The following is a 22,821-nucleotide window of genomic DNA, read 5'->3' as shown; positions in this document are numbered from 1 at the left end:
TTTTATCACTCGAGTTTTGCACAACGTCGCACAAAACTCGCGCGATATTTCGCATTCGCCCCAGGACGAGCCGCGACGTTGCGGCATGGAGCGGAAGAAGGTAAGCCATCTGGAAACGGCCCAGGTTAAAGTAGATAATTATAATAATAACATTCAATTTATATACCGCTCTTCAGGACAATTTAATGCCCACTCAGAGTGTTTTACAAAGAGTGTTATTATTATCCCCCCAACAATTACCTTGTGAGGCGGGTGGGGCTGAGAGAGCTCCGAGAAGGTGTGTCTGACCCAAGGTCACCCAGCTGGCTTCAAGTGGAGGAGTGGGGAATCAAACCGGGCTCTCCAGGTTAGATTCCTGCCACTCTTAACCACTATTCTTGGCTAGGTAGACAGAAAAGTGCAATGTGGTATCCAAAATTTTCATCTGTTCTGTCTATCAAAAAATAATCAAGTGATGAGTATGCATGTATGAATTATGATGCATAATCATGCATGTATGAACTTGGTTCATACTTTATCCCCAGAATTGGAAGAAGTTCTCCGTTTGGAAGAGATAATTGGGTTGGATGATACTGTGTTAGATATTGTGTTGGAAATTACCATCTGTAGGATTTTCTGCTTTGGAAATGCAGCAGGCAGCAACGCTTTGTGAAGCTAGCGCTAGTCAATTATGAATCAAGGGCCATTTCCACACGGCTTACCACTTCTCGTAACAACCCGGAAGATCGCGCAAAAACCGCGGAAGATCGCATTTTCTTGCGCGAGATTTGCGCAATGTCACGTGACGTCACGCAAATCTCACGCGAGAAAACGCAATCTTCCACGGTTTTTGCGCAATCTTCCGGGTTGTTACGAGCAGCGGTAAGCCGTGTGGAAACGGCCAAGGTTATGCCACTGTGTTGGATAAAGCTATACCATTTACCTTGCTCTTTAGCCATAAGGGAATTGTCTGGGATGACCCAGTGAAGGCAGAAGCAAACAATTGAGATCTGACATGGTCTTTCCTACTCCGGCCATAAAAGGAAAATTGAAAGAATGGATAGCTTAACTGCTGACCCATCAGGTCAAAGGTCATTAAAAAGTCACATCGTTTGAACCAAAGGACGGAGATAAAGTGACTCTAAAGTCATTCTTTTCTCATAGCCATGATTGTTCTTTTGAAAGAGCAGGTGTTGCAAGAGAAACTAAAGGGAGGGAGGAGAGAATATTATTAAAATCTGTAAAAGATCTGTTATTTGATGTCTGTAAGACATTGGAGCTGTACATGTATTTCTGATAAAATGACTCCATGTGAAGGGGACAGCCACAGCCAGTACATCTAATAGCTGTATAGAAGAGGCAGCCTTGAGCAGCGAGTCCTTTTCCATCCTCTTTGACAATTTGCACCCGTTGAAATATGTCTATAATATACACTGACAGAAGCTCCTGTTCTCTTTCACATTTTTAAAATTTACTTCAATAGGAACCAAAGCAGTTTACGTTGTTCTCTTCGCTTCCATTTTATCCACACAACAATCCTGTGAGGTAGGTTAGGATGAGAGGATGCAACTGGCCCAAAGTCACCCAGTGAGTTTCCATGGCAGACCGGGATTTCAAACCTGGTCATCCCAAATCCTAGTCCAACACTTCACATCTGGGCCTTTCCAAAACTACAATGAAAGAAGAGTTACAGCCTATCAAGTGCTCGGCTGATGGGCTACGTTCTTGATAAGTCCAACAGTTTAGTCCTACATAGAGTTACCCAGGGCTTTTTTTCAGGGAAAAGAGGTGGTGGAACTCAGTGGGTTGCCCTCGGAGAAAATGATCATATGGCTGGTGGCCCCGCCCCCTGATCTCCAGACAGAGGGGAGTTTAGATTGCCCTCCTCGCCACATGGCATGGAAGGCAATCTAAACTCCCCTCTGTCTGGAGATCAGGGGGTGGGGCCACCAGCCATATAACCATTTTCAAGAGGTTCCGGAACTCTGTTCCACCGTGTTCCAGCTGAAAAAAAGCCCTGGAGTTACCTGTTCTAAGCCCATTGATTTTAATGGTCTGAGGTGTAATTCTGTTTAGGACAGCACTAACAGTTGTGCAACCTGTTCCTACAGGTGGTATAACTGAAATCAATAGATGTGTATACCCTACTTTTCTTCCCAGCAAGGACCCAAAGCAGCTCACAACATTGTTCTCTCCTTTTCCACTTTATCTTCACAACAACTACCTGAGATAGACTGATTGGCCCAAGTCACCCAGCTAGCGTACATAGCAGAATGGTAACTTAAACCTGGGACTCCCATATCCTAGTTCAGCTTTAACTGCTTCACCATGCTGGCTTTTCCACTACACCATTCTCTGCTAGGCCCGATATATCAGTCTGCTTTTGGTGGCCAAAGAAAGTGAAAGATCGTTGTAATGTTTATAGTAATTGCTGTGGATTTTATTATTTGTAATAGTTTTATGACATGCAACTGCCAAACATATAGAAACACTGGCCGTTTTCACACATCTTACCTGCCACCGGAACATCGCGCAAAACATCCAGAAGACAACGTCTTCTTGAGCGAAATCACACCAGGAAGACGCGATTTTGTGCAAAACTCCTAGATGACAGTGTCTTCCTGGAGTGATTTCATGCAAGAAGACACTGTCTTCCAGATGTTTTGCACGATGTTCTGGCGGCAGGTAAGACGTGTGAAAACGGCCGCTGTCTGCTTTTGCAACTGGTCTGATTTTTGACCCGTTTGAGGAAAGACTTTGTGCCATTTCATACAGTATATAAATCTCAAAGGGGCTACTAAGAAACAATTCTGGGGGAAATAATCCCAGAAGGGTAGCCATTTTAGGCTACTGCAACAATAATAAACTAGACTCGAGAGCAACTTTAAAAATTAACAAGATTTTATTCTAGAATAAGCTTTTGTGCAGTACAGTCCACTTAATCAGATGTGTGTAGAAGGTCCTTACTAGTCAGACATTATATATACTAGGCAGACACACACACACACTAGGCAGACGCATGAGGTTATGCAAAAATAAACCTAGCAGGGCCAATAGGCCATGAACTGCAGGAAATAATGACATGTATGTCAGTCTATGGAAGACAGGATATGTTGAAGGTGACTCCCAACCCTTGCAGCAAGAAATCCAAGCTCTATTGAGTAAATGGGTCGTTATTGAGATATCATAGGCTTTGCCATACATATGTCCATAGGTTACAGAGAAGCAATTAAAGGCGTCTGGCTGTACACAGGTTTCTTGTTAAAAATGACGCACTGAGTACATGATACATTATATCAACCCTTCCGCATGTTCCCCCACCCCCCCACCCCTCCGGTTCTCCCAGCCGAACACAATCAGTAGCGGGACGGGAAGGAGCTGTCCCAAGGCTGCTGCGGTGAGCCATCCGAGATAAGGGCTCGACTGTCCTGGAATTTGGAAAGCAACAAGGGAACAGGTGCATGAGGCTATTGCAACATATCTTAAGCTGGGTAACAATATGGAGGGACAGTGGGCAACAGACCTGACGATGTATCTATGTCAGATTCAAATATAGGTCATTTCCACATGTCCTTATAGCCATGGCCCACCCACGGAACTCTGGTAGCTTTTCCCCAGGGTTCCACATGTTCCAGTTTGCAAAACATTTGCAAGCTGTTTTTCTACCATTTTTTGGCGTTTTTTCTGGGATCAAACTTTCCCTAGTATTTTCTTTTGCCACAGGTTGACAGAGCACCTCTTCTGCATTCTTGGGCATGGGAATGGTTAAAGCGCTCTGAGGAATCCTCCGGACACCATCCAGCTTCTCTCCCGAAGCTTTCAGCATGCGATTGCGCATGTGCAGAGTAAAAAAAAATTGAAAAGGAGGCAGGCAACGATGCCGAAAGTGCCTGAACCTTCCCTCCCAAACTGCTTTTTCTGCAAACTGGGGACGCTGTCCTGCGACCTTAAAGCTCAAGGTGAGTGTGTGTGGAGGCTGACTCAGCAAAACTCACACAATAAGCGCAAAAAGGATGGGAACGACCGGCTCTGTGGAAATGGCCATAACCAAGAAAAGTACACAGAGTAGCAGTAATTGGCCATTTCTCCTGTTGTGCTAAGCTAGCTAACATCTTCAATGGCTGAAGAGTCCATAAGTTTTATTCTGTGCAGGAACTAATGCTTAAAGGCTATTCACCATGTGGACTGGCACTACCATAAACAGAACTTCCATCCCTGCCGGATGCGGTGCAGTTCTGTCTCCCAATCAGATCTAACTCCACAGCCTGTACCTACCTCTCTCCTCATTAGTATTCCCAAACATCTTGAGAAAAACAATGTCCTGTCCCATTAATAGAGGCTTAATGTGTGGAAAGTTTCCATGGCATGGAAATAAGTAAGATTGCCTGGTAAATTACATCCCATTAAGCGTCTAGTTTGGCCCATGCAAGCCTGATCTTGTTAGATCCTGGAAACTAAGCAGGGTTGGACTTGGTTAGTAATTGGATGGAGGCAGGGCTTTTTTTCCATGGGAACCCGGTGGAACGGAGTTCCGGCACCTCTTAAAAATGGTCACATGACCGGTGGCCCTACCCCCTGATCTCCAGACAGAGGGGAGTTTAGATTGGCCTCCGCGCCACCACTGTTTGGAGATCAGGGGGCGGGGCCACCGGCCATGTGATTTAAACTTTAAAAAACTCCCCCCTTGTTCCAGCTGACCCAAAGTGACGTCATTGTGTGGTTCTGAGTTCCACCACTGAGTTCCACCACCTTTTCCCAGAAAAAAGCCCTGGATGGAGGACTGCCAAAGAAGACCAGGGTTGCAGAGGCAGCCAATGGCAAACCACCTCTGTTAGTCTCTTGCCTTGAAAACCGCAACAGGGGTTGCCGTAAGTTGGATACAACTTGACGGAAGTTTCCACCACTAAGCCTCTGTTAAAGGGGCAGGATAGTATGCTCGATGGGCGGCAAACTTTGGACACCTTGTCTTCTGAGGGCTTTATAACTTTGGAGGAGGAGCACGTGAATGCCTGGTGAGGGTAATGGGATATACACTAATCAAATGCCATGGAGTCTCCTGTCCCATCAGACTGGACAAGGTTTTCCATAGCTGACCAAGAATGTGGCAGAATCCAAACACTCAAGAGAACATTCTAAGCAAGCAGAACTTCTCCGGTCAAAACATCTTTAGGTGGAATCCACGTGACAACACCCTGGCCTAGCTGGTCAGTGCTAAAAAGGTTGGGGGGAAATTCCAGGAAGAGCTTTTTCTTCTGTTCATCTTCCAGATAGTCGGAGATGAGGAGATTATTGAGCAAAAACCTCTGGTAGTTATTCAAAGCAGCTTTGCAGGAGGTCTAAAGTTAGTAAAACTCGCTGGCTTAAGACTATGGAAGTAAGTTTTAATTTACTTGAAGGTATTAATAAGTTCCCTTTAGTAGTATAATATTATACTACATGCTGTTATGGATTTTATGGATTTAAAGATCTTGATGGAGTTTTGTCAATTTCGGTTTAAATTTTATGATGTAGTAATTTGTATTAATAATATTGTACTTTTCTTGTTATTTGCTATGGCTCTGCTGAAGCAATAAAGTATTGATTGTTTGATTGATTGATTGATTGATTAAAACTCACTGGCAAATTAAACCAAAGTTTGTTGTACCCAGCTCCAAACCAGACACTTGTTTATACTTATCTGAATTCACGGCTTTCCCTGTATGTGTGTTTTAAGAGATGTAAGTCAGCTCCAACAAACCAGCAGCTAACTAGTACTTTCAGAGGCAGCTCAAGACGTTTGTGTGCTTGAGGTAGAAAATCCACATGGTGCCTGAGAGAAACCATTTTCTTTTACTGAAAACAAAATAACCATAAACCAAATAACTGACACTTCGTTGTCTGTTCACGATGCCCACCCCTAAATCTGCTGCCTGAGGCTCCCCCTTTTTATTTCTCCTTAAGTTTTGTATTTGAAATTTAGGAAAGAAAGAAAGAAAAAGCCTACATGTTTGGAAACATAATTTTAAAAATGCGAGAATTCCTGAAGGTTTTAAACAGACAAAGACCCTCTCCAACCCCCAACTTTTAACCACCAATCAGATTTTGGCATTCCTTATCTCTCTTCTGCAGAGGCTCTAAAAACTCTTATCTCGATACAGCAGATTACTTGGTTGATCTCCTCTCCATGCTGAGTAGAAATCAAAAGGCCATTTTACTACTGTCAGTGATTTGCACATTCCCTATCCCGATAAATCAATTAATGGGATGCAGACGGATTCATTCAGTTCCCCCTTTCATTCAGTCTGCTTTTCTTTATTTTTGCTCCCTTCCCTCCTCTCTCCCATGTTTTAATACCATCTAAAAGTCCTTCGTTAGAAGAGGTCTTGTTTGCCATGCAGGTGCAAAGCCCTCAGCTCCGCGGCCTAATAGCAATAAAACCCTTTCTGCCCTTCTTAGGGCTTCCCTTTGTTGAAATATTTTTTCTTTTTGTTACGTTCTCAGCTCAACCCTTGCCCTTTTCAAATGTACGGCACCATGCAGCTAATCTGATTATGCTAATTTGTACGTCGTCGTGATCCCCAAACATTGTGATGGGATCCGCGGAGGGTGCCCCCACACTGGAGCTGGCAGAACGATGGGGGATAGCTATGGAGGACAAAGCTCTGGTGAATCAGTTAACAATAAAACATCTCCTGTCTTGGAAGACAAAGCTCACTCTGAGAAGCCCACGAAGCTCTTGAGAATTTAGAGTGTTTCAAATGGGCTGGTGTTAAATGGGCAAGAAAGGTGGGAACGTGAATTTACAATGCGGGGCCCAGTGCAAACCTTGGCCGTTTCCACACACCCTTAAAGGGATGGCTCACTCACAGAATGCTGGCGATGTCACCTTTTGGAAAACGTTTGCGGGCTGTTTGGCTTCCATTTTTTCAGCGCCTTTTCTGGGACCGCAGAAAGTGCATTCCTAGAAAAGGCATCGAAAAAATGGAAGCCAAACAGCCCGCAACCATTTTGCAACAACAACAATATTATTATCGTTATCATTATTATTATTGTAAAATAATAAAAAAATAAAAAAATAACATTTGTTTAATACACTGCCCTTCAGGACAACTTAACACCCACTCAGAGTGGTTTACAAAGAATGTTATTATTAACATTGACACTGAGACACTGAGAGATCTCTGTCTTTTGGTGCTACACCCCTGAAGATGCCAGCCACAGCTGCTGGCGAAACGTCAGGAACTACAATGCCAAGACCACGGCAATACAGGTCAAATCCACATTACTCATTCTAAGTCGCATGTTCCCCGCATTCCCCACGCAATCCCGAGTGCCAGTCACATTACCTCATTAAACAGACGCATTTAATTCGCATTTCTCCCGAATATGTGGTCACAGGTTTTCAACGGGAGTTTCATGGTGGCCGTGAACGGGCCAATGCACAATTTATGTGGTTTTTTTAAAAACCACCCCCCTTCCTGTCTCTCCAGCCATTCCGAGAGTTCCTATTGGCTGATTCAACTTGCAAGTGCTCCGTAGAGCAGAACCACAAGTGACAAAAGGCACAGATTGGACACTTGTCAGCTTCCCTCAAGTTTTGATGGGAAATGTAGGCATCCTGGTCTCGCAGCTTCGCTCTCTGACTGCTGTCCAACGGACTTTTCAACTGTCACTTGTCCAACATTCCGCCAAGCTGCAAAAGACTGTTTTTGACTTCATAGCACTGGATTTATTGATTATGCTGTTTCTGAATAAAATCCGGTATTTTGAAAAACCATTTTGGGGTGAATCCATCCTCAGAACGGACTCGCGAAACTTCCTTTTTAATTGTTTTTTTTTATTTTATATTACTGTAATACCGAAATTACGAAATATTGAAATAATGACACTCCACGGAAGTGAAACTTCAGTAAAATTCAGGCACTGAACTGTCCTGCATAGGAAATGCCCAGGAAAGCTTCCCACATGCTTCCAAATTTCCAAAAAAGAAACGGGAGAGAGCCATCAGTGCTGTCAGTGGGGGAAAGAGAGGCATCATTATCTTCAATGATGTTTCTTTATAAGGCAAGATCGAAATAACGGAAAAGTGCGCTCAAAAAATTTTTAAAAAATGGGTGGGAAAAAAGGTCCCGCCCAAAAAAAGCAGTTTTCGAGCGGCCATGTGACCGGAGGGACGCGCGAGAAAGACGGATTGGAAGCAGGAATGTGAACGAAGAGGAAAAAATCGCGGATTGGAGGCAAACGGAAGATATCTGATAAACATGCGGGTAATGGGTGAATGTGGATTTGACCACAGCCTGGAAAACCCACAACAACCATCGTTCTCCGGCCGTGAAAGCCTTCGACAATACAATGTTATTATTAATCCCCACAACAATCATCCTGTGAGGTGAGTGGAGCTGAGAGAGCTCTGAGAGAGCTGTGACTGACCCAAGGTCACCCAGCTGGCTTCAAGTGGAGGGATCAAACCCGGTTCTCCAAATTAGAGTCCCAGCACTGTTAACCACTACACCAAACTGGCTCACAGACACATCTGGATTCCTGCAGAAAAGCCGCCAGTGTTCAGTGAGTGGGCCATCCCTTTAAGGGTGTGTGGAAATGGCCCTTCATTCCTATTGCAAGTCTCCCCCCCCCCACCTTGCCTTTAACAAAATTAAAACAAGGTTTAACCCTTCCCAGATCAAATTATGTGCTGCATTGTTGAACCAATTATTACTGATGTGGAAGACGCGATGTTCAACTTCCTTAAGTGTATTCAGCCACTTCCAGTCTCTTGGTGAAGTAATATGAGTGGTATATCCACTCAGCTTGGATCTGGTGATGCACAAGATGAAACATAGATGGATCTAGTGCCAATCTGCTTGTGCCAGACCTTCTCTGATGCCTAGTGCTTTCCTTCCTAGATCTTATAGAGCCCAGAAAATTCTTGCATGTCTTTTACAAGCATAGTAACATTTTGGGATAACTATGTTTAACTTTTAGTGTAAGAGAACAGCAAGCTTCCCCCTCGTACAGACACTTCTGCTTACTCAAGAACCCTACAGCATGTGGAAAACGTCTAGAGGATTCAAGCTATTGTCTGATTAAAGTATGATTAATGGTCTGCAAACAATGATTTGGAAGGTTATGTCGTGTTTAAAAATGAATTCCACTCTTCCTGGGCGGGTGCATCTTTTCTCTCTCCGCTTCCAGTTTTATTTTCCTCCTGATTCCGCCCTTTGATCTTCTCCTCTTCTATGACTCCTGCCTGCACTGAAGCGTCCAGGTCCCTCCGTTGTTTTGCCCCTCCATTTCTACCATGCTTCCCTTGACCTGCTGCTGGCCCCCAAATTATGGACAGCGGCCAAAGGGCCCTCGGAGCTGTGCAGCTTTGCCAATGGCAGCCTGCCATGACCCTAAGAGTGAATAGCTGTCAGACCCCCTTTTGATTGTCCAAAACTCTGGCACAACTGGGCAACTGATCTGCTCCATGTTGGAGGTTTCACCAACACCACAGAATTCCTTAGGGCTTTTTTTCAGTGGGGAAGTTGTGGAACGGAGTTCCGGAACCTCTTCAAAATGGTCACATGGCTGGTGGCCCCGCCCCCTGATCTCCAGACAGAGGGGAGTTGAGATTGCCCTCCGTGCCACGGCCACCAGCTATGTGACCGTTTTCTCTGAGGGCAACCCACTGAGAGCCAAGCTACAAGTGACGCCTGACACAGTTTGGGCACTTGTCAGCTTCCCTCAAGTTTTGATGGGAAATGTAGGCATCCTGGTCTTGCAGCTGTAATGGAGAGCCAAGCTATAAAACCAGGATGCCTACATTTCCCATCAAAACTTGAGGGAAGCTGACAAGTGTCCAACCTGGGACAGGCGTCACTTGCAGCTTGGCTCTGAGTTCCGCCACTTCTTTTCCCAGAAAAAAAGCCCTGGTCAGTACCTTACACTGGTAAGGTTTACACTACGGTTTGTTTTCATGCCCCAAATGATGCAATCTCTGTGAATTGGTTAGCCGTGGTTTTAGCTGCTCATCCAATATGCATGGATGTTCCAGACCTGAAGGAGCCTCTTCAGTGGCTTTTGGTGGGGTTAGCTATCCTTAGAGTTCCCACAGAACTCTCCCCCTATACTTTACCCCCTATACTTTACCCAATTAAAAGATGACATATTGCAACCCTAATATCCTCTCCGTAAAGTATTTCTAGGTTCCTAGGGTTTCCTAAACCAGCGATGACCAATTTCTGTTTTCTTACAGGCTATTGCATTCTCTCCAATGGTCCAGGAGCCAAAATTGCACAAACTGATCAACAAATCCGAAGCAAAGTTGCACCCTTCTAAATCCACTGATTTCTATGGACATAGAAGGGTGTAACTCTATTTAGAATTTCACTACAGGCTTCGTAAATGGAGCCTATCTAACAGTGAGATTACAGAGCATACATGCTTAGCCATAGCACCGCATACAAATATTCAGGTTTATGTATTACATGAATGTTCAGTACAAAATCCAGGAGTCATCATAGGAAAATGCATATTAAAATGCAGAATATTTTGCATAACTGGAAAAGATCTGAAACAGTGTGCAAGGTTTTAAACATACCTTAATTACAGCAATAGCTAGCCAGATTGGTTTTGGTGCCTAGATCTAGCAGTTTGGTGACAGTTCTCCACTATCCTAACTATTAGTGCCACTCCCCTCCTGGTTACTGCCAATTAGTTACCCATCTGAGCTGGATTTATATTTCAAAGAAATGAAGCTGATGCCACTCAGTGGGTAAAACCCGGTACTACAAAGAATGGAGGCGCTGCCTGCTTGCTTCCATAGTCAAGTGTCTGAAATAAAAATATTCCACATCCCATCAAACAACGTTGGTTATCTTTTGACAATTGCTGGTTAGGCATTCACCGGAATAGTGTAACAGAAGGGGGAAAGAACTCTCTTTGTCATAAAACTGCTTCACAAAGGGAAAAAGCGACTTGCTTCTTGAAAACCTGATCCTTGAAATTCTACCAGTGCACAGACCATATTCAAAATATTAAACATGTTTCTTTGAGTAATGTCATTTGCCTAACCAATGTCATTTGTCAGTTTAAGATGTATTTTTATTTAGTAGTAGAAGTAGTTAAATGCTATCAGTGCTCTCAGATATTATCTATTTACATTTTTTGCAGGTATTGCAATTTTTATTCTCTTGTTTGCATTCTATTATTTATTTGTTTGTTTTAATATTTGTATCCCAAGTGGGATACATCATTCTCCCTTCAGCTATATTTAGCAAAACAATTTTTACAGAAATGGGTGAGACATTGTGGTAGGCCGTTGTTTTCAAAACTATCATCTGTTTTGCTGAACAGATTTCTGAAACAATGTTTTGGGTGGACAGCTGTGTCAGTAGAACAGCAAGATTTGATTGCAGTGACACCTTAAAGAGCCACAAGATTTTCAGGGTATAAGCTTTTGAGAGTCAAAGCTCCCTTTTTCAGATACTGTATCTGAAGAAAGGAGCTTTGATTCTTAAACCCTGAAAATCTAGCAACTCTTATGTGTCAAATCTTGCTGAAACAGAAATGACCTGCAATTTGCAGGAGTAAGCAAAAATCCACCAAGATTCCAGGTATCCACTGGTCATTTCCATGATCATCCAATCATAGGGTTGGAAGGGACCTCTACGGTCATCTAGTCCAACCCCCAAACGATGCATTTTGCTCTATGGCAGTGATATATACAAGACAGTTATAGAATAAGGAACTTCAAGACTTGTGGGTGTAACTCAAAGCCCTGATTTAGAATTATAATGTAATATCAGTGGAATGATAAAATAGGGTTGCTATCCCACTCATAATTACTCCTGCTTGTTCATATTTTGGGTGTTTGGTTCATACATTTGTTATACCCATATTTTCTGAAGGCAGAATTGTGCTTCCTAACAATCTTCAGAAATAGAAAGAAAATGGGCTTTAAGAAAAATAGGATTCTGGAGCTGGCAAGAAACAATAGTAAGTTGCGTGGCTGGGTGCACCAAATTAAGACAAGACAGTTGTCAGACTCTGGATGTCTGGTTATGGCAGATAGATCCCTGGATCACTTCAGCATGACACATGTCCTTGGCTAAATGATCTTTATTCGGGAATTCAATCTTGTACATATACACAGGCCCAGAGGAGTACATGAAGAAAAAGGCAGATGAGCCTAGCAACTTCTCATTGAAAGGAATAAAGTTTCAGACTACTACAGGACAATATAATCACCCAACCTCCTCCCCGCTAGATTACAAGTACAGAATCAGTATGGGAAACATTTCTGAAGTTCACACACTAGGCAGACAAGACACTTCAGACGCTCAAGGTCATTCTAAACAATATCAATAGAAAAGATTGTCTGCAGCTGCCGGCTAGTCTGGGAGACGGAGGAAACAAAAGTGGTTTGCAAGTTAAGGAATGTACTTACAGGTACGACGTAAGACCAGGTACATCACCAAGGCAACTCTGGCCATACAATTAATACTGGCATGGACGAATGGGCACATTCAAACATGACAACGGTAGTCATGCAGTAGTCATCTTTTGGCGTGATCCTAAGAATGTTTCTTTGGAATTCTGTTGAGTTTACGGTGCTTACTCTCAAGTAAGTGTGCATGGGATTGCAGCTATCCTTAAGTACGGTTGCTAAGGAATGCACAATTGTTTTGCATGCTGAAAGTGCCAGGTTCAATCCAGCCTCTCCAGTTAAAAGCTTTATGGGAAAGACGGAGAAGATCTGCACCCGGAACCCTGGACAGCAGCTGCCGATGCTAAGCTTAACAAACCAATAGTACCCCTGACCATATATTACACTAAATATGCACACACGCTGTATATTGCATTAACATCTGTTTATAAGCAAAATTCAACATGTGTACACTTTAAAAATAAAACCAGAGGCCGTTACCTGGAGAAAGACGGGGGTTATAGCCATGTATACAATGTAACGTAAGAATTACTTGATACACATACAAATAGTAGCCTTAATAATAATAATAACATTTGATTTATGTACCGCCCTTCAGGACAACTTAATGCCCACTCAGAGTGGTTTACAAAGTATGCCATTATTATCTCCACAACAAACACCCTGTGAGGTGGGTGGGGCTGAGAGAGCTCTGAGAGAGCTGTGACTGACCCAAGGTCACCCAGCTGGCTTCATGTGGAGGAGCGGGGAATCAAACCCGGTTCTCCAGATTAGAGTTCCGCGCTCTTAACCACTACACTAAACTGGCTTTTTCATACAATACAGCAAGGGTCCCCAACCTTTCTGAACCTGCAGGTACATTTGGAATTCTGTCACAGTGTGGTGGGTGCAGTAACAAAATGGCTGCCACAGAATGGCTGCTGCAGGAGACGGAGCCCGCCACAATGGCTGCTACAGTCACACAGTGAAGATCCTTGTGCTGTGGAAGCAGTTTCTGTTGAAGCAATGTTTTAAAAAATCTGCACAGCCAATCGATATCCCAAAGGCCAATACTTGGCCCCACGCACTTTCTATAAACACTTGGCGGTCACTAGAAAAGGTGTCGGCAGTCACAATTGTGCCCATGGTGCACCACGGTGGAGACCTCTGCATAGGGTTGCCAAGTTCAGGTTGGGGAACTCCTGGAGATTTTGAGGGTGGAGCCTAGACAGGGTGGGGTTTGGGGAGGGGAGAGGCCTCAATGGGGTATAATGTCATAGAGTTCACCCTTCAGAGCAGCCATTTTCTCCAGGGGAACTGGTCTCTGTTGCCTGGAGATCAGCTGTAATTCTGGGAGATCTCCAGCTACCACCTGGAGGCTGGCAGCTCTGCCCCTGCAATACAGTGAATGTACATACATCTAGTATGTAAATATGTTAGTCAAACGAGCTAATAAGTATTTAAAGCTCTTTTTAGATATAACGACCACTGGGAATGCACTGTTACCTGCGATGTTACCAATGTGCCTGATCAGACGGTTGACATTTTGTGTGAAAAGGGGAATGTATGTACTGGTAATGCAGTACTTGTGTATCAAAGCTGTACATGCACAAAAAGTCCTTGCATTGCCCTCTTCATATGAAATGTTGACCCCCCTGGGGAACCCAGGCTTGAATTTCCACACTGCCATAGAAACTTGCTGGCTGACCTTGGGCCAATTACTCTCAGCCTAATAAGAATAACTGCCCTCATATACCGCTCTTCTAGACAGTTAGTCCCCCACTCAGAGCAGTGAATGAAATCAGTGTTGTTGTTATCCTCCCAATAGAGTTGGGGAGCTGGGGCTAATAGAAATGGCTGACCCAAGGCTACTGAGCTCATGGCAGTAGTGGGATTTAGACCAGTAGAGTGCTGATTTGCAGCCGAACCACTTAACTACTGTGCTACAGCAGCTCTACCTCACAGGGTTGTTGTTGCGAGGTTAAAATATAAATTAGTAAACAGATGTGTTGACCATCAGATGGTATATTGCTCCCAAGCACATTGCAAAAGATAACAAGGATTACAGTGGACAGTGCTGGAAATGTCAAAATACAGATGCAACATCCTATCACGTGGTGGAGATGCAAGAAAGCGAGGAAATATTGGATAGAGATACATGAAAAAATGCAAAAGATACTCAAGTTTTTTTCTGAGTTGAACCCTAAAAATATGCTATTAAATATCTTATCAAGTAATATTATAAAAATACATAGCGAACTATTTAAGTATATGGTGACAGCAGCAAGAGTAGTATATGACAAAAATGGAAGGCAGAATGCTGTCCTGATTTGATAGAGTGAATGAATATGTGTCAGGGGCAAAACTAATATCTTACATACTTAATAGGCCATTCTTGGAATTTCGGGAAAAATTGAAAGCTTTTTTTGCTCATGTAGCTAAAAATTAAGAATAACTAAGAACAATTCTCAGTAAAACAGATTAGTTATCGATGTTGTAATTAAAATGTTGGAACATAAATGTATCTTAATATAAGTAAGCATCATTGTATGTCATAGAAGGTTTCTTTAAGAAATTTAATGAAGAGGATGGCAGGAAGAAATACTTAAGTGTTTTATATATTTTGTTATATATAACCATCTCTCGGTCATACAACTACTATTGATTTATTTAATTAGATTTATATCCCACCCTTCCCATGAACAAGCTCAGGGTGGCTAACAACATCAATAAATAACAATAAATACAACCTTAAAAACGTAAAACACAAATCACGGATTACAATAATCCAGTTTCAGTTGTTAAGGTCAATTTCACAGGTCACTGTAACAAAATATTAAAAAGCTCGATTTCAGCCTTGGTATAGCACTCATGCTACACGACCCCTTTCCCCCCTTGCTATTACTTTCTTCTATCTCTTACTATTATTTTTTCAAAACCAATTATTGGGGAAATAGATGGGTTGAATGTAAGTGTACGTATGAAGAACAATCGACTCCCTGCTGTACCCAGTCAGTGACGTGCATTTTTTTAGCAAGTGTACAGGGAATATAAGGAAATTCTCTACACGTGTTCAAGCGTTCACACGTTTAACTTCTCAACAACGCTGGAACTCCAGATTTGGAAAACTGGCCGTCCTAGCTTTAAGCGCTTGATTCCCCACTCACGCTTATTCAGACGGAATTCCCACTTTTATGGCCCTACAAGAAGCGCCGCTTTCCCACAACCATTAAAAAAAAAAGTCGGTGGAAGCCCCGCCTCCCAGTAATACTCCCTTCTGACCCCGCCCCCTTCGCGGTAAACAGGGGCGGAGCCTGCGGCGCGCGTTCTTTTCTCCGCTCCCCCCCCTTTCTCTTTCATACGGCGCTTCGTAGAGGACAAAACTGTGCGCAGATCATTTCCCCCGCGCACGCAAGCGCTCCTGGAGGCAAAGCGCGACGAAGGAGTGGGCGGGGCGCCCCTGGGCAGCCCCGCCCACTCCACCTTGCGCGAACCTCCGCCTCCCACCTTCGCGCCTTTGTTTGGCTTCTGCGCAGGCGCGCGGCGTGAGGGGACCGGCCGAGATGGAGGCGCTCTTCGGGGCGCTGCCGCGGCGCTTCGCCCGGCTGCCCATGTTCCCCTTCTTCGACCTCGCCCACTACGCGGCCTCGGTGATGTCGCTGAAGGAGCAGCGAGGTGAGGCGGCTTGGCGGGAAGGCGGGGCCGACTGGCCGCTAAGGCTTCGCGCTGGTTCCTCGGGAGGGGTAACGCTGCCTCTGGGCGTGTGCAGAGTGCCTTCCTACCTTTTGGCGCCGGGCTGACATTTTTTTGCTCCTTCAATCCCAGGAGCTGTCTTCGGTGTCAAGGTTTCGCTCAAGCAGGGCGTAGGAAGTTACAAGAACAACTCTGACCATGTGCAGAGTGGGCGTCTCTCATTACTGAGCAACCTGAATTGGGCCTTGGTGCCAAAATGGGCCGGCGGCCATAACTTTTTTAGTGTGTTCAAGATGGGTAGCCGTGTTAGTCTGTAGCAGTAGAAAAGAGGAAGAGTGCAGTAGCACCTAGAAAACTAGCAAAATTTGTGGTAGGATGGGAGCTCTCATGAGTCACAGCTCACTTCTTCAGATGTCTGGAGGTATCTAAAGAAGTGAGCTGAGAGTCAGGAAAGCTCATACCCTGCTACCAATTTTGTTAGGCTTATAGTTGCTACTGGACTCTTGCTCTTTTCTGCATGTACCTGAAGAAGTGAGCTGTGGCTCAGGAAAGCTCATACCCTGCCACCAATTTTTGTTAATCTTATAGCTGCTACTGGACTCTTGCTCTTTTCTGAAGAAGTTAGCTGTGACTCGCGAAAGCTCACACCCTGCCACCAATTTTGCTCCTGCCACCAATTTTGCTAGTTTTCTAGGTGCTACTGAACTCTTGCTCTTTTCTTGAGTGTGTGCCAGGCTTTACCTATTGTCAGTAACTTTTGAGTATGGGAAATAATGATCGAGGATTCTTCTGACCGTATGCGGAGTGATTTTTTTTGCTCATATCAATGGCCAACATCATTCTTTAAATATTGATATGAAAAGATAAATTCTGAAGCTTCAATTCCAAAGTGATACCATCTCCAGAAGTTAGAAGGGCATCCTTGAGCCCTCTAGGAGCAGCTGTGCTTGCTCTTTACAAGCATCTTGCTATTTGCCCCCTGGGGTCATATGCGAGCCTCCTCTGCCATTCTCTCCCATTAAGAGTTCATTTTCCTGGGAATTTGATGCTTCATGTTATTACGGTGGCAAGAATAATATATGCGAGGTATTGGAAGAAGCTAGAGATACCAAGGAGAAGTGATAGAAAAAATCTTAGAAATGGCAGAAATTGATGTCTTAACAGACTTGATAAAAGAACAAAGTAGGAGCGATCTGCAGAAAAGATGGACACCCTTTCATAGATGGCTTAAATCAAAATATGGAACAAGAAATTAAGTATAGGATATGAAGATAGGAGAGAATACTTACAGGAATTAAGCAGGGTAGCCTTACAGGAAAACTAGGTTTTGGATAAGGAAAACAAGATATAAAGAGGAAGGAAATGTAGAGATGGAAAATGAGTATAATATATAGTTTGTTGTTGTTACCTTTGATTTCTTATGAAGTTGCGCTTGATATCCCCTGATGTGATGTCTATGTGTATGTGTATGTCTTTTTGAAACCAATAAAATAATAATAACAACCAAAAAAGAGTTCATTTTCCAACTTCTGTACTACTTTGCAGCCTCTAATCACCTGTCGCTGGTATATTCTGGCCCGGCCAAAGGAAACATTTCTTTGCGCAGTGCAAACTTTACTTTGCCACAATGTGTAGAGACTTAAATGGCTCCAAGAAACCATTGGGCACACTTAATGGATTATAGCTGTATTTGTTGTAATTGTTGAAAAACGGAGCTCTTTCTTCAGAAGCAATTTTCCCAGAGGGTGCAAAGCAAAAGTATTTGTTGTAGCCGTGGGCTATAACATCCTAACCCCATCGCACAATTCATTTCAGTACCAGTTAGACAGTCCATCATAACAAAATACAAGTTAGTAGAATTTAAAATATCTGTACAAATAAGTGGTACAATAAAACCCTGGAATAAAATATATTTATAATTTGGCTAAAATTCTTGTGGAAGCTAAAAATCTTGTAGGGGCGGCTGGGATTAGTCTCTTCCTTATGTTTGTTGATAGAAAGATAAAAGTGGCCACTTTAAAAGTAACATCTGGGATGGCATCAGCCAGTAAAAACATAATGCATTCCTCCTCTGAACCAGAGATTTTCCCAGAGGGGAAAACCAATATCACAGTATCATGCTTTCTTTGTGAGCTTCTAGAGGAACTTAACTGGATGCTGTCGAAAAAGCAATTTTTCCTTATGGTATTTAGGTTGCTCATCTCCTGGTGGAGGTTTGTTGACTTTATCAGTAAAGCAGAAATGCTGAGTGGTGACTTTTGCTTCTTTTTGGAGATGCTAAAAGTCAACTTTTTGAGAGATTATTTTTCTTAGGCTGTGTTGAGCAACAGCAAAAATCTATCCCTTATATAAAAAAGTTCACACGTTCACCCACCTGAAACATGCACCATGTATGGGAGTAAGAATGACTCTCCCTGAGCTTTGGTGCCAGCTGTTCTCACTTAGGCAATGACAGTTCTTACCTTCCTTTTAAAAGCAGCATTGCCTTATTTAAAAATTGCACGTCAGGCTTATGTGTCTTGCTGATCTCCTCTTGTGCCGTCCATGCCCCACCTGTCAGTAAACATTTGAACTTTTAATGACCCTCTGTTTGATGCCATAATGGACCGGAGCCCAAGCACAGCTATCAGATGAGGCCAGGAGTATTTAGGGAGCTAGAAGTTCTGCCACACCCTACTGGCACCAGAGAAGTCTAAAGACATGTATTAGAAACTCTGGTAGGGATCTACGATGGAGGGGGTGGAAATATGAAGACCTGGAAAAAACACAGGGGGGGAATAGCACACATTTAGAATCCCCCCCCCTGTTTTTCTGATGGAAAAATTAGAGATTTGGGGTGGCCCTGGGGAAAAAAAAACTCATGAAATTTTCCTTTGGGAATGAGTGAAACACTTTTTTAAGGCAAGATTTTAGTCATGCGGAACGTACAGTGAGGTTTTATTTATGTAAGACAGCCGATAGCATTAGAAATTGATTCTTGGCACTCAAATTAGTAATTCCCTTCGCTGGGAGAGTCGTCTGTCCCCTTCTGTCATTGCCTAAAGACTTTTCATTTGTGTGGTTTTCCCCGACTGATTCTCCTTGAACCTTCTTCCTGTTCACGTCTTTATTGTTTGTGTTCTGTTTCAGTTGTTTTTATTCATTTATATATGTTTTTAGCCTTGTTTTAAGTTTTTGAGGGAGCCTAAATTGGGTGGAAAGGAGATTTAAAAATATATTAAATAATAGTGCACGTAATGCAGCAGTCTGTCTTGCGCATTAGTTATGCACACAATTTTGCCTGTAGAAAACTAACATCACCGACCGAAGCAAAGTTGCGCGCTTGTAATTCCGTTGAAGTCAGTGTGCTTAGAACGGTTTAACTCTGCTTACTTTTAAATACCATAAATACACCAAATCTTACAATTTTATATGCAACTTGGGTTAAAGCAATAACGTAAACTTAAGCTTTATAGGAAAGTAAGTATAGTATGTATTTCTGTCCCCCTCCATCTCTTTTTTTATGTCTTCTCTATTTTACTTTTTTAGGAAGGCTGTGATTGTGCCTGAAAATGTTGATGTTTATGTAAGCATAATCTTGTAGCACTTTTGAATTCAAAGATGCACGTGCAAAAAGACTTCTGACATTACCACATAACTATTTTCCCCAATTTATTGAGGTTTTTTTTTTTTAACGGCTGTACAAACTTCATAGGATACATAATGCACGTACTCAAAAATATTTGTTTAAGGAAGAGAATCCGGTACAAATATTTTTATCTCGCACATTCTAGTTTTGAATAGTAGAACTGCACACCGTATCATAAATGGCTTTTGAAAATCCTGTTAAAATTCTTAAGAGGTTTGCTATATATGTAGGGCTATACTGGCTTGATGCCACTTTTTTGTGTGATGTCCTTTGGATTCTCAAGGTGGGAAAGGATATAAAGCTTTGATAATATATGTGGGGCATCCAGGTTTTCTCCGTAGCAGGCCATGTGATCAGAAATTTATATATGTGCTGGCCCCTTGAATGTTTTATTGGTAACGATGGTGAAATATAGCCCGTTAAGCTATTAAAAATAAGATTTTTTTAAAAAAGCAACATAAAAGCAGTCCAAAAACCATCTCAATCAACTTTAATCGCACAAAAGGGCACCGGTACAGGCCTAGTGCTAGTTTCTGATAAATTTTGATGAAGTCTGGTATTTAACAGACATCTATTGAGAACATTGGGTCAGGGCCCGTCTCCATTCTGACTTGAGGTTTACATCAGTGATGGCGGTTCTCAGTTTTAATCTCATAATTCATGGAAGAGAATGTCCTGTCACAGAGCCAGGTTATCTCAAACATTGCCCAGCTTAGCCACATAGCCAGAAATTTTCCGGTAGTTCTGCAATTCATATACCCATCTCCAAAATTCCAGGGTTTCTCAGTTGTCTTGTTATGCAGATCATTTGTTATCCTATAATGACTGGAATGGAAGGGTGGAAATCCACAATTGAAGGAAAAGGGCGAAAACCCCTGTGTGTGTGTGTGCGTGTGTGTGTGTAAGTAAAACTTCCATTGGGGTTTTCACCCTTTTCCTCCAATTGTGGATTTCCACCCTTCCATTCCAGTTTCATTTGGAGGTGTCTCTAGTTTTGGGTTTAGTATCCTGTGATGACTGGCTTGTGACCGAGGGAGGTGAAGGGCAGGCAGAGGGAATCTTTCTTTGGAGGCATGTGGTAGCTCTTGGCTGCCTTGCCTTGGCTACTGCTTAGTATTTTTAATGGTGGTATCCACTTTTTAGCTATTTTGCAATCACTTCACCTTCTAGTGCTTTTAGTAGTTTGTATTAATTTTGGGGGGTGTTTTTTGTATTTTTTTTCTGATTTTGTCTTTCAATCTTGCCATCACTTGCAAGCTGCCCTATAATGAATTGAAAGGTGGGGTATCAATTTAATACATTTGCTGAATAACTGTTCGCAATAATTATTATAGATCCAGAGGAGTTAGCCGTGTTAGTCTGTAGTAGCAAAATCAAAACGAGTCCAGTAGCACCTTTAAGACTAACCAATTTTATTGTAGCATAAGCTTTCGAGAATCAAGTTCTCCTCGTCAGATGCCTGATCAAAACAGGCATCTGTTTTGATCAGGCATCTGACGAAGAGAACTTGGTTCTCGAAAGCTTATGCTACAATAAAATTGGTTAGTCTTAAAGGTGCTACTGGACTCGTCACAATAATTATTATTCTTTGTCCTTTCGTCATTGCAAAGGATGTCTTGCAGGATAGACTCAAATGGGAGATGATGTATAAATTGCTTACAGATTTGTTTCGTCCCACTTGCAATAAATATAGAAATGTAAAATAAAATGAACCAGTATGGTGTAATGGCTAGTGGATCAGGTTAGGTTCTGGGAGACCCAGGTTCAAATCCTCATTTTACCACGGAAGCTTGCTGGGTGAGCTTGTGCCAGTTACACACTCTCAGCCTAACCTACTTGACAGGATTGTTGTGAGGATAAAATGAAGAATAGGAGAACAATGGTTTCAGTCCCCATTGGGGAAGAAGGTGGGGTATAGAGTAAATAAAATAAATGGCAAAGGAACTTAGGAACACAGCAAACGTCAGGCTCTGTTTGCAAAGTAGAACATTAACATTTTGTTAACTATTGATTTAAACTTTTGGACCTTCTTCCCCATAAATAGTTTGCTGTATCAGGTTCCTCTGCAGAAGAACAAAATGGGCATATATGGCTCCTCAGGGCTCAACTGCTCTACAAATTATACTGCTTTTACACAGTCTAATTGCCGTGGCTTCCCAAAAGAATTTTGGGAATTGTAGTCTCAAAGGTGCTATGAACCCTCTATTTAAGCATCTCTTTGGCTTGTCGTAGAACTACAGTTGCTCTACGAGAGCAGATGAACTCTCAGCACTCAGCATATTATTAAGAGCTCACTTTCTTTTCCCTTTGTTATGTATTAGATGCAAAGGAAATTGTATCTCTGTTCTTTCTTTAGGACACTTAAAATAGAAATTGGGAGGTTTGTAAGAGATGTACTGTAGGGCACCATACACTGATAGAGTATGTGACTGCTGTAGGTAGAGTAGACACACTATATAGCATATGACTTGAATGCAGCCATTTTTCAGAGGCTAGAAATCTTTTAGTTTTTCCTTTGCTCCAAAATATAGATCATACGGAGACATTACCTCCTTTATTAGATGATAACAGTAGACTTGTCACCCTTTCAGTTATGAAATTCTGTAGAGAGAGAATAGAAATTGGATAAATAGATTCACTTATAATGTAGGTGTGTGTGTTATGTGCCATCAAGTTGCCTCCGACCTATGGCAACCCTATGAATTAAAGAGCTCCCAAATGGCCTATCATAAAAGTTTGCAGGATCTGAGCAAGTCCGTTAATGATAGGATGATGTAGGTAATTTATATTATATATTAAATTATAATCTAGCCTTCTGGTTTTGGAACTGGTTGCCCATCCCTTTAGAAAACATCAGTCGCTCGAAAATGAGTCTCTCTGTACATTTAGGATTACTCTGGGTTTTATCACCTCTGGAGTTATTTCAGCGTAGCCACGTGTGAGAAGGCCTACTTAGTGTTGAAACGATATTTCCTTGGGAAACCCATTGGATCCCATCCTTTTGAAACCTTCAGATTAAAGACTCTGTTTTGATGAGCTTTCAGTTTGAGTTAGTGATTGTGGTAAAGGCAGGACTTTTTTTCAGCTGGAACATGGTGGAACGGAGTTCCAGAACCTTTTGAAAATGGTCACA

The 22,821-nt window shown here is 42.6% G+C and overlaps 1 protein-coding gene across 1 annotated transcript in view; it reads left to right on the top strand.

The window, feature by feature from the left end:
- Positions 1–15,911: 15,911 nt before the first annotated feature.
- TMEM38B (transmembrane protein 38B) overlaps positions 15,912–22,821 on the top strand; it is a 40,275-nt gene continuing 33,365 nt past the window's right edge. The window contains exon 1 of the mRNA XM_054987665.1: positions 15,912–16,042. Within this exon, the coding sequence (XP_054843640.1) occupies positions 15,931–16,042 (112 nt within the window). The 5' untranslated portion in view covers positions 15,912–15,930. The remainder of the gene's footprint in view (positions 16,043–22,821) is intronic.

The sequence above is a fragment of the Eublepharis macularius genome, chromosome 8 (genome assembly GCF_028583425.1).
Source record: "Eublepharis macularius isolate TG4126 chromosome 8, MPM_Emac_v1.0, whole genome shotgun sequence".
NCBI lineage: Eukaryota > Metazoa > Chordata > Lepidosauria > Squamata > Eublepharidae > Eublepharis > Eublepharis macularius.
Note: the sequence above shows the minus strand (reverse complement) of the source record. Positions and strands in the feature narration are given on the sequence as shown.